Source organism: Mesoplodon bidens, assembly GCF_964165515.1.
Source record: "Mesoplodon bidens genome assembly, chromosome: 3".
NCBI classification, from domain to species: Eukaryota; Metazoa; Chordata; class Mammalia; order Artiodactyla; family Ziphiidae; genus Mesoplodon; species Mesoplodon bidens.
Genome location: NC_138178.1, coordinates 25,538,749 through 25,559,182, shown reverse-complemented (window position 1 = coordinate 25,559,182; position 20,434 = coordinate 25,538,749). Strand labels below are relative to the sequence as shown.

Below are 20,434 nucleotides of genomic sequence, written 5' to 3'. Positions count from 1 at the left end.
GATCCTGGACGCCGGGCCCGCGTCACTGCCGCCGGCGCCTCGGAGCCGCCCCGCGACGCCCGGGCGGCGTTCTTGGCACAAGGGCGGAGAGGAAGGGCTGTTTGCGACGTGGAGGGTCCCGCGCGCCGCTGACGAGCCTGTGCGAACGCGGGCCCTGTGGAACCGGGAGGAGGGGAGTCCCTGCAAGGGGCGGCCCGACAGCTCCCCGGCCCGGGGAGTTGGCCCGGGCGCGGCTGGTTGGCAGGGTCCGACGGGATCTGTCACGCTCGGCCTCGAGGGCCTGAGGGGAGTAAGCGCGTGCGGAGGCGCGGACAGCATCTTAGCATGGAGAGGAAACTGAACGCTGATCTTCGGTCCGCGGGGGCGGCGGCGGCGCACACGACAGGTGAGACTGCCCCTCGTGGACGTCTACCCGGGGGGACGCGAGAGGAGCCCGTTCTCCGGGGCCGAGTGCCCGGCGTGGCCGCTCGGGCTGTGCGGGGTTCGTTGTTGTCTTTTTTTAATGAAAAATTCAGTTCCAATCGACTTTGCGTGCTTCTCATGGATGCTGAGTTGACTGACGCGTTCTTGCCTGTTAGCGCTGCTCTGGGTGGGAGGGGCGGGGGGCCGAGGTTTTCAGAATCGCTTTTGCTTTGCTGCTTCGGCTCTGACTCCACCTGTGGCTGCTCTCAGCTGCTAACACACCGATCTTCACCGTTTCTAGGCAGTGAGCGTCTTCCAGGTGTGTAAGGCATCAGAATTCCTGTTTCCCCTTTCGGAGGCGGAAAGTGTAGGGCGGTTCAGCACTTCCTTTGAGTTGCCTGTGAGAGGACCTATGCATCCTCGTGGACGTTGTAAGAAGTAGCCAGCTGAAGCTTTGCTCCTTGGGTTGGGACTGGCAGTGAAGTACTTTTCTAAGGATTCTTGGTGAAGTCCTTACCTCCGCTTTCCTTCTGCATAGACTTCATTGGCCGTGTGTGACCTTTTCTTTTTTAAAGTAGGCATAGAAGGAAGAGGTCTTTCCCCAGGGAGGGTCATTTAGCTGAAAACTGAAGTAGCGCGTCATCGTAGGTTGGTCCATGCAACCCAGCAGTTTGTCTGAAGGTGGCACCAAGCAGCATTTGTGGGAGAACGTGGCACATTAACCTCAAAATTGGGGGGAAGATCCTTTGAAAATCCTCGAGTTTCTCTTAATCACTTGTCTATTTGAAATCCATATATTTAAATACACCTCTTTTACCCTTTATTCTCCCTGTAAGGTAAAATTAGGGCAGTAAGGTTTTTGAAAATATATTCCAGACGTTAAGTGCTGTGCAAGCATACGGTGTTATTGCAGTAACGTTGGTGATCCAAGGGCCCACGGTGTTCCCCTGAAAAAGTATTAGAAGGGGAAAGGGGTTTGGCTATATTTAATATTATAGGTTCTGAGATTGGTAGTAAGCCTACTCAGGAGGTTTATAACAGAGCTGCTATTCCTTAATAGTGTAAAAATACTTTTCTGTTGAAAAACTGCCTTCTAGAACCGGATAGCTCTATACAGTATACTCAGTACATCAGTAAATAACTCAGACTGGAGAAAAATTAAAAGTGACACAGTGTTCACAACTATTTTAAGGAAGACAGAGAACAGTGTTTGAAATTTCGTTTTTTTAAGGACATTTGTCCAAGTGTAACCACTTCTTTTTTAAAAAGAGCTGTATCAGGAGCATCTCCTGTAATCCAGACATAGTTGCTTAAATGAATTAAAATCTGCAAAGTGTCTAAAAACTTAACTGAGACGTAGTGTTTGTTAAATAAATGCAGTGTGATATATCTATTTAGTGTAATTAAATAGATATGGCATCAATTTGTCAAATGAGTCTTTCATTCCTCTACTGATGGACGTTTAAGTTATTTTCAAGTTTTCCCTTATAACTAAAATGCTGCAGTGAATTTTTTGCCATTATAAGCAGTGCTTCATGTGCCCATCATAGTATTTCTATGAATCGTAGACTTGATTGCTTCTGAGAATGATGGATAATAATGCTATTAAATTACCCTCAAATGATTGTACCCTTTTATAATCACTTTCTTAAAAGATGTGTTTTATCTCCCCACTAGCCAGCACCGGATGGTAATATTTTACTAATTTTCTAATAGTTGAAATAACATCTCATTTAAATGTTTATCTTCCTTGGGTAGTAGGAAACTTAAGCATTTTTGGCCAGGTCATATACTTTGCTGATTTTTTTTTTAATTGAGTTCTGAATTTTCTTCTTTTCTTTGACCCATTTATCTACTACCACACTGTTTTAATTATTGTAGCTTTATAATATAGTTTGGTACTTTCTTTTGAAAAAAGCTTTGGGCTCTTCTTTTGCATTTTTCTTCCAGATGAAATTTAAAATCATCTTTTCAAGTTCTATAGAAAATCTTATTGGGATAGATATTGTTTGTGATTGCATTGAATTTATAAATTAATTGGAGAAGAGACATTCTTTTGAGTTTTTCCTTCTAAGAGGATAGGTATGTCTCCTTGTTTCTTCTGTTAAAATTTTTGTTGTGAAATATACCATTTATATGTACTGTTTTAAAAAACAAAAACAAAAAACTGTATCTGTGTACTCTGCTTAATAGACCATCACAAGTACCTTAGAAGCCTTTGGTGTGTGCCTTGCTCTAGAAACAAAGGATTCTCTGCCCCCATCACCATGGTCATCCTGAATTTTGTGTTAATTATTCCTTTGCTTTTCTTTACAGTTTTATCGACTATATATGTATGCTTAACCAACATATTGTTTACTTTCACCTGTTTTTGAACTTTAACTAGAATCATATTGTGTACTCTGTGAATTACTTTCGTTAAACGTTGTTTCTGAGATCCATCCCTGTTGAAGCATGTACCTATAGCTCAATTCAGAAACTTCAAGACTCCTTCACAGTTCTAGGAAGTATTGAGGATCACAAAGATCCTTTGCTTATGTGGATTATATCATATTAGATATTAAAACCAACCAATTTTAAACGTAGATATTGGTATATTTACATATACCATTAAGCATATGGTGTATTGCTTATAGAGGTGTATACCTCTAAAAAATACTACTAATAATAATAGTAAACCCACTACATCTTAAACAACATTTTTAATGAAAAATAACTATGTTCCAAAACCCAAAATAAGTTAGTGGCAAGAGTGGCATTGTTTTACATTTTTGCAAATATATTTAATGACTGGAGTCTCATGTTTGCTTCTGCATTCAGTTAGTTGCAATATACTGTTTTGGTTGAAGTATATGAAAGAATCAGGCCTCACTGAGCTGTATGTTTAGAAAAGGGAGGAATATTTTAATATTCTTTTAAATAGTTATATTTTTCTTTAATACTCATCAAAACCTAATAGTTTCTTAAAGGTTAGCTGCAATGTAGAGTTTGAAATCAATGAACTTCTCAAACTATGTGACATTAAAACCTATTGGTCTAGCTTGCATTATTTTAACATCTTAATTGGAGTATAATTGCTTTACAATGGTGTGTTAGTTTCTTCTTTATAACAAAGTGAACCAGCTATACATATAAATATATCCCCATATCTCCTCCCTCTTGCATCTCCCTCCTACACTCCCTATCCCACCCCTCTAGATGGTCACAAAGCACCGAGCTAATCTCCCTGTGCTATGCGGCTGCTTCCCACTAGCTAGCTATGTTACATTTGGTAGTATATATAAGTCCATGCCACTCTCTCACTTCATTCCAGCTTACCCTTCCCTCTCCCTGTGTCCTCAAGTCCATTCTCTACGTCTGCATCTTTATTCCTGTCTTGCCCCTACGTTCTTCAGAACTTTTTTTTCTTAAGACTCCATATATATGTGTTAGCGTATGGTATTTGTTTTTCTCCTTCTGACTTACTTCATGCTGTATGACAGACTCTAGGTCCATCACCTCACTACAAATAACTCAATTTTGTTTCTTTTTATGGCTGAGTAATATTCCATTGTATATATGTGCCACTTCCTTATCCATTCATCTCAGTGGACACTTAGGTTGCTTCCATGTCCTGGCTATTGTAAACAGAGCTGCAGTGAACATTGTGGTACATGACTCTTTTTGAATTATGGTTTTCTCAGCGTATATGCCCAGTAGTGGGATTGCTGGGTCATATGGTAGTTCCATTTTTAGTTTCTTAAGGAACCTCCATACTGTTCTCCATAGTGGCTGTATCAATTTACATCCCCACCAACAGTGCAAGAGGGTTCCCTTTTCTCCACACCCTCTCCAGCATTTATTGCTTGTAGATTCTTTGATGATGGCCATTCTGACTGGTGTGAGGTGATACCTTATTGTAGTTTTGATTTGTATTTCTCTAATGATTAGTGATGTTGAGCATCCTTTCATGTGTTTGTTGGCAATCTGTATATCTTCTTTGGAGAAATGTCTATTTAGGTCTTCTGCCCACTTTTGGATTGGGTTGTTGGTTTTTTTGATACTGAGCTGCATGAGCTGCTTGTAAATTTTGGAGATTAATCCTTTGTCAGTTGCTTCATTTGCACATATTTTCTCCCATTCTGAGGGTTGTCTTTTCATCTTGTTTATGTTTTCCTTTGCTGTGCAAAAGCTTTTAAGTTTCATTAGGTCCCATTTGTTTATTTTTGCTTTTATTTCCATTTCTCTAGGAGGTGGATCAAAAAGGATCTTGCTGTGATGTATGTCAGAGACTGTTCTGCTTATGTTTTCCTCTAAGAGTTTTATAGTGTATGACCTTACATTTAGGTCTTCAATCCATTTTGAGTTTATTTTTGTGTATGGTGTTAGGGAGTGTTCTAATTTCCTTCTTTTACATGTAGCTGTCCAGTTTTCCCAGCACCACTTATTGAAGAGACTGTCTTTTCTCCATTGTATATTCTGCCTCCTTTATCAAAAATAAGGTGACCATATGTGCGTGGGTTTATCTCTGGGCTTTCTATCCTGTTCCACTGATCTATATTTCTGTTTTTGTGCCAGTACCATACTGTCTTGATTACTATAGCTTTGTAGTATAGTATGAAGCCACAGAGCCTGATTCCTCCAGCTCTGTTTTTCGTTCTCAAGATTGCTTTGGCTATTTGGGGTCTTTTGTGTTTCCATACAAATTGTGAAATTTTATGTTCTAGTTCTGTGAAGAATGCCATTGATAGTTTGATAAGGATTGCATTAAATCTGTAGATTGCTTTCGGTAGTAGAGTCATTTTCACAATGTTGATTCTTCCAATCCAAGAACATGGTATATCTCTCCCTCTGTTGGTATCACCTTTAATTTCTTTCATCAGTGTCTTATAGTTTTCTGCATACAGATCTTTTTTCTCCTTAGGTAGGTTTATTCCTAGGTATTTTATTCTTTCTGTTGCAACGGTAAATGTGAGTGTTTCCTTAATTTCTCTTTCAGATTTTTTTAACATTAGTGTATAGGAATGCAAGAGATTTCTGTGCATAAATTTTGTATCCTGCTACTTTACCAGATTCATTGATTAGCTCTAGTAGTTTTCTGGTAGAGTATTTAGGATTCTCTATAGTATCATGTCATCAGCAGACAGTGACAGCTTTACTTCTACTTTTCTGGTTTGGATTCCTTTTATTTCTTTTTCTTCTCTGATTGCTGCGGCTAAAACTTCCAAAACTGTGTTGAATAATAGTGGTGAGAGTGGACAACCTTGTTTTGTTCCTGATCTTAGAGGAAATGGTTTCAGTTTTTCACCATTGAGAACGATGCTGTCTGTGGGTTTGTCATATATGGCCTTTATTATGTTGAGGTTTGTCATATATGGCCTTTATTATGTTAAGGTAAGTTCCCTCTGTGCCTACTTTCTCGAGGGTTTTTATCATAAATGGGTGTTGAATTTTTTCAGAAGCTTTTTCTGCATCTATTGAGATGATCATATGGTTTTTCTCCTTCAATTTGTTAATATGGTGTATCACATTGATTGATTTTTGTATATTGAAGAATTCTTGCATTCCTGGGATAAATCCCAGTTGATCATAGTGTATGATCCTTTTAATGTGCTGTTGGATTCTGTTTGCTAGTATTTTGTTGAGGATTTTTGCATCTATGTTCATCAGTGATATTGGCCTGTAGTTTTCTTTCTTTGTGACTTCTTTGGTAGCTTGCACTTTAAAGGGATCTTTCACCCATGTATTGGTCATGAGGAAGATACTAGTTCACTGAATTATGTAGATTTACCAAATGATGACACATTTCAATATATAATACCAAAAAATCACTTACATTATCATCACCACTTTGGGAACCACTCCTGTGATTCATTCGTTTTTGTTGAAGTATAATAATCTACTCTAAGAATATATTATACATTTATCCATTTTATTCTTTATGAACATACTGGTTATTTCTAACATTGGGCTATTATAATTAGTGGAACCATAAATGTTCTCAGTCATCTCCAAGTGCATATACACAATACTGTTGCTCGGGCATATTTGTAGTGGAAGTGCTAGATCCATTGGGAGGATATTTGCATGTTCAATTTCATTAGATAATATCTAACTTTTCCCAGATGGTGATTCTGATTTGTACTCCACCAGTTGTGAATGAAACCTCACTTTGCTCTCCATTCTCTCTACATATGGCATTGTCCAACTTTTAAATTTTTTGCTGGTCTGGTAGAAGTGAAATGATATATTACTGTGGTTTTAAACTGCATTTCTCTGATTACTTAAAAGAAACTCAGGGTCTGTTTTCTACAGGCTGCTTGTTTTTTCTTACTAATATCTACAAATTAAAATGAAATATGTTATATATACAAGTTGGTGAACTCTTCCTGTTGCTAAAAAAGTTACTAGGATCATTTATTTAAACAATTTAAAAACATGTAAAGGTGTACATTGAAGAAAGTCTTTCTTCCCTGTACCTGTCCAGCTCATTCCCCCAGTGTATTTTTTTATATTCCTCCTTCTTACTCTAATTTCTGCTCTTACGCTCCATTATTTTCCTCCACTTTTCAGTATATTCTGGAAATCTTCACAAATCAGTATAGAGGAAGCATACTCATTCTATAGAGTAGGAAAAGCAGTTTTCTATTTTGTGGCTGTACCAGTTTAACCTAATCTGTAGTAGATAGAGTATTTGATATTTTTCTAATCTTTTGCTATTAAAAAAAAAAAACAGTGGTGCACGGAGTAACTTTGTAGAGTCGTCATTTTGTATGTGAGATTTCTATACAGTTAATTTCCAAAACTGTGATTGTTGGGTCAACATGTAAATGCTTTTGAAATTTTGATAAATATTGCCAAACTGCTTTTCCTTGGATTTTGCACTCTTACCTGCAGTATACCTAAGTGACTATTTTTCCTAAAACCTCGTCTCGCGGAATATGCTAATAAATTTATAGGTTTTGATAGTGTGATCAGTGAAAAGTGGTATCAGTTTATTTGAATTTACATTTTCTTGGACTGAGTTTGAGCATCTTTATATATGCTTAAAGGTCTTTCCCTCCCCTTTTCTTTTGTACTAACTGTTCATATCCTTTGTCCATTTTTCTGTTTTTTATTGGGTTGTTGAACTTTGGGACTTCTTTACATACTCTAGGTACTAGTCTTTTGATAGTTAAGTAGGTTGCAAATTCTTTTTCTCTTTGTGGTGCTAGTAATTCTTAATTTTAAACATTTTTATTTCATGTCTGTATATTTAGAATTGTTATTTGTGGGTAGTTTGGAGTATAGCTGTAATTTTAACTTTATTCACATATGGATAACCAGTTGTGGTAGAAATTACCATTGAATCCACTTGGGTTTGAAGTTTTGGTGGTGGCAGATTCTTGACTAGTGATTTATTTTTTTTAATGGTTGCAGGATTACTTAGATCCTTAAAGAAAATTATGTCAGTTTTGGTAAATTAGATTTTTTCTAGGACTCTGTCCATTTTGTCTAAATGTAATATTTATTGGTACAGAGTTGTTAAAAGTGCCCTCTTCCTGTTTTTAATGTCTGAAGAATGTGTAATTATGTCTCCCTTTTTCATTTCTGATACTGCATATTTCTGTTCCCAACTCCCCTCCTCCTTTTCTATTAATTCATCTTGCCTGTAGTTTATCAGCTATATTAGTCTTTTCAGTGAATCCTTTTTTAGCTTTGTGATTATCTCTATCATGTATTTGTTTTTATTTTTAATTAAAAAAATTTTTTTAATTCCTTTTTTTAATTAATTTATTTGTTTATATTTTATATTCAGCTGTGTTGGGTCTTTGTTGCTGTGTGCGGACTGTCTCTAGTTGCGGCAAGAGGGGACTACTCTTCGTTGTGGTGTGCAGGTTTCTCATTGCGGTGGCTTCTCGTTGCGGAGCACAGGCTTTAGGCTCGCAGGCTTCAGTAGTTGTGGCACGTGGGCTCAGTAGTTTGGCTTGAAGACTCAGTAGTTGTGGCACATGGGCTTAGTTGCTCCGCAGTATGTGGGATCTTCCCGGACCAATGCTTGAACCTGTGTCCCCTGCATTGGCAGGCAGATTCTTAAGCACTGAGCTACCAGGGAAGTCTTATCATATATTTCTTTTTGTGTTTATCTTTTGTTTTTTCATTTATTAAACTATTTTTGAGATAGCTGTAGATTTGTATGCATGTGTATGTTTTAGATATGCTTATTTTAAAGAGCATCTGTTGGAATTTTAATGCAATTTTCAAACATTTTTAGCTGGGATATAGAGCCTATTTACATTTGCTACAGTTGCTCTTATTTTTGCTTTCTATTTGTCCTGGCTGTTTTATATTTCTTTTTTCTCCTTTTTTGTTATTTTTTAAAATAGTTATTTAATATCTTATATCATTTCATTTTCCTCATGTATTAATTCAGAAGTTTTATACTTTTTTCTCTTTTTATAGTTATCCTAGAAATATCATGCATCCTTGACTTTTCAAAATCTAAAAATAACCAATATCTTTATCCTCCTCTTAGATAATACAAGAACCTTAGTAGTTTAATTTTATTCAGCCCCTCATGACTTAACATGTTATTATTATGTAGTTTAATTTTTTTTAATATTCTTACAAGACAGAATGAGACCTGTTTAGAATTGTTATTGCGTTTTGCAGTCAGTCCTTTTTTATATTTCCCACATTTTTGCTACTTTCTCTATTATTCATTGATTGTTTTATCTTTTAGACCATCCATCTAGGGCCATTTTCCTTCTGCTTAAAGTCTATCCTTTGGAATAGATGAACTCTCTTAGTTTGTGTTTACCTGAAAATGTCTTTGTTTCACCATTACTTAAGGAAGATGTTTTTGCTGAATATAGCAGTTTAGGTTGGCAGTTACTTTCTTGTAGCAATTTGAAGATCTCATTCCTCTGTCTTTTGGTTTCCATTATTGCTATTGAAAAGTCACCTGTCAGTCTTTCAGTTCCTTGTCTCTGGCTGCTTTAATATTTTTCCCTTTGCTTTTAGCTTTCTGCTGTTTCACTGTATCTATATTTATCTTGCTTGGGTTCATTTGGCTTAAGTCTGTAAATTGGAGGTGTTTTGAAATGTGTTTATTGACTATTCATAATTCCTAAACTGTGAATTTCCATTTTTATATTCTATTGATCTATTTATCTTAATGTATAAATAAATCTTTTGTAACCTTCATAGTAAATATTTTCTCCTGGTCTTTTGCTTTTCTTTTCCTTTGTTTCCCACAGTTTCCCCAACAGACTGCATTGCGAAACTCGTGGATTTTTGATAATCTGATAAGTGAAAAGTGAACCTTGACAATAAAACTCTGGAACTGGTCTTTTGAGAGGAGTAGGACTGCGACTACTCTTTCAGTATTTTCATCGTAATTGGTTTATTCAGATGTTTCTTCCATTTAGACCAATGTTAGTAAATTATATTTTTATAATTTTCAAATTTATTGGTATAGTGTGTGATAATTTATAATTTTAGAAATTTATCCCTGTATTTGTGGTTAGCCTCCTTTTGTTGATATTTAATTTTTTCTCTTTATTGATTATATTTGCTAAAGGTTACTTATTCCAAAAGAACCAGTTTGGGGACTTCCCTGGTGGTCCAGTGGTTAGGCCTTCACCTTCCAATGCAGGGGGTGTGGGTTCAGTCCCTGGTGGGGGAGCTAAGATCCCACATGCCTCATGGCTGGCGGGGGAGAAAAACAGAAACCATAAAACAGAAGCAATATTGTAACAAATTCAGTAAAGATTTTTTAAAGAAATCGTCCACATTAAAAAAAAATCTTTCTTTTAAAAAAAAGGAACTAGCTTTTGGTTTTTATTGTTTAACTCAATTGGCCTTTTGTTTTTGTTTTTAAATTTGGCCTCTCTTTTTTTATTTATGAATTTTCTAAGAAGTGTCTGGGGCATACTTTCTGTTTTTTCTTAAGAATTCAGTAACACTTAATTGGATAACTAAATCCCTTGGTAATATTCTGTGTTAAAGACTCTGCCCTCCTTGGTACGGTGAAATAAACCTTGTTTAGAAACGTTGGATACACCTGCTCCCTCATTAAATAGTCAAGACCCCAACTCCTGAGGCCTGTTTTGACCGGTTGAAGCACCTGCTTCATCCTGTGGTTATCCTCCACTTCTCTATGAGCCACCTTTAGTAAATAGGCCTGTTCTCTGCCCAGGGCATTTGTGATGGGATATATCTAGGGGTGGTGGTGATTAAAAAAAAAATCATTGTTATGGCATGGATTAGATGCCACTTTTCTTTTTGTTATATGTGATAATCAAAATAATCTAAAGCAGGTCTTAAAATGTAATTGACCCTGAGAGAAATTTAGTCTTAGGATTTTCTTGTAAGAAGGACAAAGCTACTTAACTATATCTTTGTAGTGTATAAATACAGTAATGAGTTTAATGCAGCCATTTCATTGCAGGCTGATAGTTTAATGCTGAAGCACAAATTAGTAAACGTGGTTTGATGAGCCAGAACAAAGGCCGGTTCCTTTATACAGATGTCTGAAAATGGCACCATATAAACTTTGAAGTGATTCTAATAAAAAGTGCATAATCTTGAATATGGAAAGTATGTTCTCCAAAGAATCTGTTGACTTTTTACACAGCATAGCAAGAAAGAAAACAAAATATGATATAAGATTATAAGCATCTGTCTGAAATACAGAAATCTTTTTTATAGTAGAAATGGATTTTGAAAATGTTAAAACAATCTTCAAAAATTGAATATTAAGTCTAAAAGTAAGCCACAGTTAAATGAAAAAATCATAGTACAAAGGGATAACTCATTTTTAGCAATGGAAATAATTTTTTTTTTTACTTTTGAATTGTCTTTATATTTTTATACAGCAGGTTCTTATTAGTTACTTTTTTTTTTTTTTTTTTTGCGGTACGCGGGCCTCTCACTGTTGTGGCCTTTGCCGTTGCAGAGCACAGGCTCTGGACTCGCAGGCTCAGTGGCCACGGCTCACGGGCCCAGCCACTCCGCAGCACGTGGGATCTTCCCAGACCGGGGCACGAACCCGTGTCCCCTGCATCGGCAGGCAGACTCTCAACCACTGCGCCACCAGGGAAGCCCCTTTTATATAATCCATTTTATACATGTTAGTGTATACATGTCAATCCCAATCTCCCAATTCATCACACCACCACCACCCGCAGCCAATTTTCCCCCTAGCAATGGAAATAATTTTTTTAAGTTTTTTAAAAAGAAGGTAGTTGCTCTCCCATTGCATATACTAAATATGCAAAGCGATTTTGCTATTTTAAATAGTAATTAATCTACATGATTCTTTATGACTTTGTGAGTTAAGGTTTTCCTGTATGTTTTCTATTTGTACAATACCATAGCGGCAATGATTCTCTAGGAGCTCCTGATTAGTTTTCCTCTAGCAAGTGCAGATATGGTCCAGGAAATGCATATGGATGCCTTAGATTACTTGGTTAAAACATAAGCCAAAAGGAAAGACGTCCTTAGATCAGGCCAAACACACACACACACACACACACACACACACACACACACACACTCCAACTTTATGTTTCATGAGTTTTGTTAGGGCTGTGTGGCTTAGTGAGAGGGACAAGCACCCCATCCCAACCCTGGGTGCTGGTATCAGCATCTCCTGGGCATATATGGAGTATCCAAAACCATATTCAGTAGACCTTTTATTTTTGTAAATTACACAGCAAAGCCCCATGAAACCATAATCAGCAAGTTTACTAGACAATAATGGGAAAGCTTTATAGCAGCGGTGAGTTAGAATAACTTGGGGTCACTGTGGTGAAAAGACATGGATTTCGGTTTAGGTCTGGGATTTGCAATCCAGAATGGTTGCTGAATAACCTGCAGGCAAGACCTTCGAGGGAATTGAAGCTTGGAGCGATCTTTGTAAAATAACAATAAAACTGTCCACCTAGGAGTACTGGGAGACGTCAGAAACAGGGAACTGAGGACACTCTGCTTGTCCAGCCCTCGGACCAGACTGCGGCTCCCCGACCTGGCTACCCGGCTGTGTGAGTGTGCGGCGCTCACGGTTCGCCATCCGCCCTTGTTGACTTTTAAAGGCACAGCCCGTGCCGCCCCCGCCACACTGGCTTTCTCTGGCGGGAGGGGGCCGGAGGGGCCAGCTGGGCAGAGGGACAGCCCCCTCCCCCACGCACCATGAGGTGAGGAGGAGGGGCCGGCCCTCACCCCCACCCAGCCAGGGGCTCCTGGAGACACCTGCATCTGGGGCCTCCCACCTGGCCGGTGAGCTGCCTGCCAGAGAACTGGGTGACGAGGAGACTGGGAGAAGGGATGGACTGGGTGTCCCACCTTCAGGGGGCTTTAGGGAGTGAAGCTTTGGTGGGGCCGCCGAGGTAGGTGGTGAACAAATGGTTCTGTGTACTTAAGGGTTTACGGAGCGCCTTTGCCTCCTGACTCATGGGATTCTGCGAGCGTAGAGTGGGGAAACCCTTGCCGAACTGCCAGAGAGATGGCATCACTCTTTACAACTCTTCTGTGTGTGTAGACTTAGAGTATTTTAGGAAATCTTTTGAATTGTAAAGCAGTGATTCCAAATGGACTTTTGCACTTCAAATAATAGCAAGGGTATCTTGGTTTTTATTCTTTCTGTAGGTGATTATCTTGATATTAGAAAACATTTAAACTTTTGTACATGGTAGACTTTTTTTTTTTTTTTTTTTTTTTTTTTTTTGCGGTACGCGGGCCTCTGACTGTTGTGGCCTCTCCCGTTGCGGAGCACAGGCTCCGGACGCGCAGGCTCAGCGGCCATGGCTCACGGACCCAGCCACTCCGTGGCATGTGGGATCTTCCCAGACGGGGGCACGAACCCGTGGCCCCTGCATCGGCAGGCGGACTCTCAACCACTGCGCCACCAGGGAAGCCCGGTAGACTTTTTTAATTTAAGAAATTTTAAAATTTTTCAATTTTTAAGAACTTAAAAATTGTTATGAAAATCATACATTTCTCATTCTGTAGTATTTTCTATTTTTTAATAGAGAAGCTTTATCTTATGGGTTTCTTACTGTTTTGGCTTATGGGAAATGCTATTTCCATTCATTTACTTTGTGTTCATTTTAAAAACTAACTTGCTTCTACTTAGGGCCATGGGAGATTTTTTTTTCCAAAATGAAAATAGCTTTACTTCCCCAGATTATATTTATGCTTACGTAAAATTTCAAATAATATGTAAAGCTGTAAAAAAATGAAACAGAAATTACCTGTACTTGACCTACCCGAAGATAACTTGGTAGAGCATTGAGTACTGTGGTGCTAGGAGCTCTGCTGGGTACTGAAGGGCTTTGTGAGCAAGACAAAGAGTATCTGCCTCTGTGGACCTTACATTCTGCTGGGGAAGATGGACACACACACACCCAAAGGTAAACTGACAAAATAGCTGTATGTTGTAATGAGTGATTAAAAAAAAATACCTACTTTAAGTGGGGTGATCAGAGGAGGTTTATCTGAGGGAATAACTTGAGATTTCACTAAAAGAAGAGAGGAAGCTAAGCCAAGGGCAAAACAAGAGAGCGAGCGTTTCAGTCAGAAATAACAGCAAGTGCAAAGGCCTGAAAAGAGCAAAGAGCTTGAATGGAAAGACCAGGGTAGCTGGACCGTAGTAGTAAGCCAGAGGAGGGAGGATCAGGTGAGGTGGAAGAAGCAAGCAGGGGTCAGATTTCACAGGGCCATGGCAGGCAGGGGTCAGATTTCAGAGGGCCATGGCAGGGAGTGTGTGTTGTATTCAGGGGGCAACGAGAAGCCGCTAAGGGTTTAAGTAGAGAAGTGAAGTGATTTGGAATATGGATTGATTCATTCAATACATGAATGTTTATTGAAACCTTACTGTGTACCAGGCACTGTTCTGGGCACTGAGGTACAGCATGGAAAAGGATAAATTCCTGTATTCATGAAGCTAATAATCTAGTGGTGGGAGCATAATCAAATAAACAAGAAAAACATCAGATATTGATAAGCATTATACAGATGATGACCATTGTTTAAATCATGGTATATGTTCTTAAGACTTTGTGTATATATATATACATACTTCTCCTTTGTTATCAGCTTTTGTTTCCCCTAAACAACTTAATGGTAGGATTGTTTTCTGTGTTACATTAAATGAACAGCTTTCTTTTATTTGGGAGCATCAATTTGTTTTTTAGATTAAGTATGGCCAAAATAATACTACATAAATGAAAAAAATACTGTGCAGCAACAAAAACTTATCTAAGTCATCTGTTTGGAAAGAAGTATATAGTAACTTCCTTTGGACAGTCTGACGTGGCTCTCCTACCTCATCCCATATTCCAGCAGCCCCTCATGATAACTTCGACCTGTTAATGTGGTTAGTTAAATTTATGGATTTCCTATTTATTGAACCAATTCATAATTCCTAAAATGTACCTTAATTGACTTCTGTTATTATTTTAGTGTCCTGATGGATTCTCTTTGCCAATACACATATTTTAGGATTTTAGTATCAATATTCATGAGCTAGATCTATAGTTTCCTTTCTTATGTATTTTCTTTGTCAGATTTTGGTGTTAGCATTTGACTGCTTTATAAAAAAAATTGGGAAGCTCTTCCTTTTTCTGAGTTTTGGAACAGATTAAATTGCATAAGTATTATTCTTTCATTTAATTATCAAATACATATTTACTGAACATTCACTGTGTGCCAGGCATTGGGCTGATGCTGGGTAATCACAAATAGACAAAACAGACATGATTCCTGTCCTCATAAGGCTTGGTTTATTAGGTAATAGACATTAGTGAAATAATTATGATTATGTAATTATAAACCATGATGAATACTCTGAAAGAAATCATTGAAGATCTACTTTGACTGTTCTTTTCATGTATTTGAGTAAATGGTTAATGCGTTGATACACACTAAAAATTAGTTCTTTTAAAATTAATCTAATATTTGTTGAAGATTTGATATGTAATTAGTTCTGTGGTAAATACATAAGTAAATAAAATGAGATCTTCATAATTATAAAAGTTAAAATAAAAATAATGGTGATAGTAGCTACCATGGTAGGTGGTATATTGCACATTTTTTGATTGAAGAAATTAAGACTTACATTAAGTAGACACTTCAGTTATGTCTGTGACACATCCAGTTGTACACTCCTCTGGAAATTCCACTAAGATTATAGTAAAAGAGTAAAGACATAAATCCACAAAGATCAAGAGAGTGAGAAAGGAGAAAATAAATGAAATCAGTATTTGGGAAACTACAAAAGAAGGTGATCAATTACTAAACGATTTAGTGGATTAGAGAATGCTGAAGGCTGAAGAGAGGTAAGCCAACAAGAGAAGCAAGCTGATTCCCTCCACAGAATCTGGAAAAGGCTCAGGATTTAGAGGTACCAAGTACTTCTCAGGGCAGGAATATGGGTGGAATAGAAATAGAAGGGGTGATAGATTTTATAATTTTGATGCTCTCTATCCTCTTCACCGCATGCACCCAGACAACTACCTTTCTTGTACCCTGACAGAAGATTGAAGGTTTACACTCAGGAGACATGAACTAGGCAGGCTCTAGACAGCTGAGGTAGGGGTGAAACACCTAAGTAAAAATAAGGATTAAGTGAAAGTCAACATACTGAACAGTGGAACCAGAGCTGTCTTTTTCTGTGTGGTTCCCAGAACTAATAGTCAAGCTTATGCTTCCCCTAAACAAGATGTTAAAGGATTCTTTTCTGGGGAAACTTACCAACCCATGACAAAATATTTAAGAGATATGGACTTTGCAAGTTCACTTGATTAAACAGCTGCTTCACGATCAGATCACCTGCAATAGTGAGGGCTGCTGGTCAGGAAGCAGTGCCCATGCACCAGATTTTCAGTTAGCTTTAAGTGCCTCACACGTAAACATAAGCAGACAGCTAAGGATCATCAGCCATTTGCTGGAAGTCTCTAACATAGAGGAGACCACGCAGGAATAAGCAAGTAGGAAAATAAAGGAACTTGGTAGAAATAGATTTACTGCTGGCAACAGAAGAAACTTCAACAAAAGAAAACTGTAGTATCTTTAAAGAGAAAAGAGAAAATACAACTTACGTAAAAGAAAAGATTCTATTTTTAGAAAAGGGAGAGAAATTATTCAGGAAGCAGGAAAGGATTAGATAATAAAGGTGAAGAACTCTCCTAAAAAATAGAATAGCCACAACAATTAGACAAAAAGAGTGAGAAAGTATTTAGAAAATAAAGGTCCAGTTAAGAAAGTTTTTCATCTAATCCAGTGGTAGGAAGAAAAATCTATAACGAAATCAGTACTATAAATATGTGGGAGAATCTGGAACATGATACAGTGGGTACCCAATGATACCAAGAGCCAGTGTCATTGAGACGGGATATGTCATGAAAGGTTTCAGAGAGGCACTGATACTTGAAATCTAAGTATTCAAATGATAAGGAAGCCAAAAAAGGGCACTAGTGTATACATTTTCAGGGCAATAGAAATAGCAAATGCAGAGGTGGAAACATGATTCACATGAGGAACAGCAAGCAGTTCATTATTTGAGAAATACAGTATACTTTACAAAAAATAGCATGTATAGTTTTATAATAGTACACCTTTTTTCAAAAAGGATTTGAGGTAGAACTGTGGATATATTTAAGATTCTTTAGAAAAAATAGCAATATTGATTATATCATTCATTATGTCAAGAGGGGAGAATTAAATTGGGAGTCAGGAGACCAGGATTCTAGTGCAGACCTACCACTAACTTGTTGAGACCTTAGTGTGATAATGTTGTTGACTGCCTTCCCAGTAATCACCTCCCTTTTTCTTCCCTTCCCCCAAACCACAATTTTGTCTAGGTTTTGGGGTGATCCCATGCTTCAGGAGCAGCTTCGGCGGGTGAGAGTGGGGGGCTGTGTGACTGTTAGTTACTCTAAGCTCATTAAGGTAATTCCACTCTCTTTGGTTAGTGATTGTTTTAGGAATAAACGTGTGACTCAGTTCTGGCCAATGAGGTGAGAATGGGGTGCCTGCAGAGAGAATTCTGGGAAAGCTTTCTCACCAAGGACAAAGGAAAGGATGCACTCTCCCTGCCTTCATCTTATTCTAGCTCTGAAGTTGTGTTTGAGCCCAGTGTAGGGATGCAACAGAGCAGTTTTCAGGCTTAAGGGCTCCCTCCTCTGCTCCTGAAGCTGAGGATTGTTTTTCAAAGTATGGTGCCTTTGTTGCTACTCCTTTTCTAAGTTGCAAGTGTAATCTGGTTTGGGAGGGTCTTTACTTCCAGCTCTGCTTTCCCCTTTGAGACCACTGTCACCAGGAGACACAGCCCTTGCTTTCCAAAGGTCACACACTCACTCTAGTAGTATTTTGTGAGCACATTCTAAGATCTCCAGGCCACCCAGACACTTCCATCATAGAGACTTTTTCTTGTTTGTCTTGATAAGATCCAGGGTATAGCATAGTACTAGATACATAATAGTCATCACTAATAGTTTTGTTTAATGAAGGGTGAATCAAATATTACTTATTTAGGGGTGGGGAGAGGTTTTATTTGTGTTCTATTTGATTTTATTATTTCCAACCAGTAGAACATGGGTGTGGTTCTATAATGTGTCCATTTTGAAAGTTTTTTTTCAATGAGGCAAAATTGATTCCTGTTTATCTCTGTGAAGAAAATTTTCTTTAGAAATTAAAGAATTGGGGGAAAACTACTTCAATTTATGTGTGTTACTACTTTTTATACAGCAAATTTAGCCTTTAGCTCTGGAGACTTGACAAAGAAGGGAAACATTACAAAACTGCACCTAATGCAAACGAGATGCTCAGTAAACATTTATTTATATAGTAGATATGCCCGAAATAGAACTATTCACTTTATGATTTAATTTTTTCTTTTTTCATTTTAGCATTTATGACATTAGCAGAGAACAGGAGTATGTCAAGAATTCTGGGGGTATACTTGGTGAAAATGAATTAAGACCACCCTCCCAGCTACGTTCCCTGTTAGAGAAGACCGAGACAGGGTTCATATCAGAGAAGAGTGGGTATTAAACTAAATGCTATAAGCTATTACTAGTGAATCCAAAGTTGCACAATACAGTTTTTTAGATTTTAATTTAGATCGTGTAAAATGAAAGGACTTTTTAAAAAATTATAACTTCCAGTAGCTACAAATTTCTTATAATTATTAGTCCAAAATTGATAGGTGATTAAGTTTGCAAATTGCATCAGAAAAGGTGTGTGTTCAAGAGAAATTGTCACACTGCTCTATTTGTATTTCTTTGAAATTATGATTTATTTTACTTGATTTTAAATTGAGATATTTTAAATAGTAGAAGTAATACATGCTTATGTAAGAAAAATCTAAATTGTAATGATATATATAAGGTAAAAGTATAAGTTCTCCTTTTTGTCCACTCCCCAATCACCATTGGTGTAAATACTGTTAACGGTTGGATTTCCCATCTTTGTACATCTTTTTCTGTATACTTCCAAACACATAATTTTTTATGGTTTTTTTTAACCAAAATGACATATAATGCATATTATTCACTCAGTAATATACAATAGATATCTTTGTACGTCAGTATATACAGATTTACCTTGTTTTTATTTAATAATTGCAGGGTGTTTCCCTGTTGATGGCAATTTAGGTTGTCTCCAGTGTTTTTGCTGTTATAGGTGTTGGTGCATGGAACACCGTTGTACATACAACCTCTGCACTTATGCTCATATTTCTGGGGAATAGATTCCCAGAAATGGAATGGTTATTTGGTATGCCCATTTAAGTTTTTGTTACCTTCTGCCAAATTGTGTTCTAAAAAAGTTGTATATATCTTAAACTGGCAGTCCTTTGATATCTTAAAGGTAAGGGTAATACATTTTAGGATTAGGTGATTAAAGAATGGGCTGTTCCTTCAACAACTATCAAATGACCTACTTAGAGGAGATAAAGTATATAGGCATGGAGAGTATTAAAAGGTGTAGGTTGCATTCTAGTAATAAGGGCCTTTAATGGCACATATTATTGGGTTCTGAGTGTTTCTGTCTTTGGTAAGTGCTATTGCTTAATTCACAAACAGGAGATGTGGTCATGTAAGTCTGGGGGAGATGTCGAAGTGGCTAGATTCTGTTAGATTACTGTGACACCTAAGTTGTTGACGTTTGTTCATCTCATTATTTGCTTTCAGACCAGATGCTTATAGAATGGAAAATAGATACCTGTGGTATAGCATCAGAAACTGGTTTATAATTTTCTTATCTCTCATTAGAAGTTAAAAAGAGAGAAAGAAGTGTCCTGAAATCAGACACTCAGTATCCCTGTCATGGATTTTGAGATGGGGGAGATTGATGCAGGACACTTTGAGCAGAATCCAACTTGTTGTGTCAAGCTTGACCTAACTTTTTTTTTTTGCCGTACGTGGGCCTCTCACTGTTGTGGCCTCTCCCATTGCGGAGCACAGGCTCCGGACGTGCAGGCTCAGCGGCCATGGCTCACGGGCCCAGCCACTCCGCGGCATGTGGGATCTTCCTGGACCAGGGCACGAACCCGTGTCCCCTGCATCGGCAGGCGGACTCTGAACCACTGTGCCACCAGGGAAGCCCAAGCTTGACCTAACTTTTAAGATCAAATCCACAAATGGCAGAGAAACGTGCCCAAAGCCAGGTGCTACAGGAAAGAATATTAACTCAGTTTTCAGAGCCATTTTGATTGAACTTCCATTTTTTCCATGTGCTCTCTGTTGGTCACTTAAACCGTAAGGGACACTCTTTATGCTTTACAGACAGGTACTTTTCAAGTTACCTTCTTAGATGTTGCTTTAGATTTCTTTGTGGAATAGCCCCCTCTTCTTTCTCTTAATATTCTTTTTTTAAAAATTATTATTTATTTATTTTTGGCTGTGTTGGGTCTTCGTTTCTGTGCGAGGGCTTTTCTCTAGTTGTGGCAAGCGGGGGCCACTCTTCATCGCGGTGCGTGGGCCTCTCACTATCGCGGCCTCTCTTGTTGCAGAGCACGGGCTCCAGACGCACAGGCTCAGTAGTTGTGGCTCACGGGCCTAGTTGCTCC

The 20,434-nt window shown here is 38.0% G+C and overlaps 1 protein-coding gene across 1 annotated transcript in view; it reads left to right on the top strand.

The window, feature by feature from the left end:
* The first annotated feature begins 314 nt into the window (after positions 1-314).
* Positions 315-20,434, top strand: part of TASOR2 (transcription activation suppressor family member 2) — a 68,778-nt gene continuing 48,658 nt past the window's right edge. Inside the window, exons 1-2 of the mRNA XM_081229223.1 lie at positions 315-385; positions 12,312-12,407. Of these exons, the coding sequence (XP_081085349.1) occupies positions 325-385; positions 12,312-12,407 (157 nt within the window). The 5' untranslated portion in view covers positions 315-324. The remainder of the gene's footprint in view (positions 386-12,311; positions 12,408-20,434) is intronic.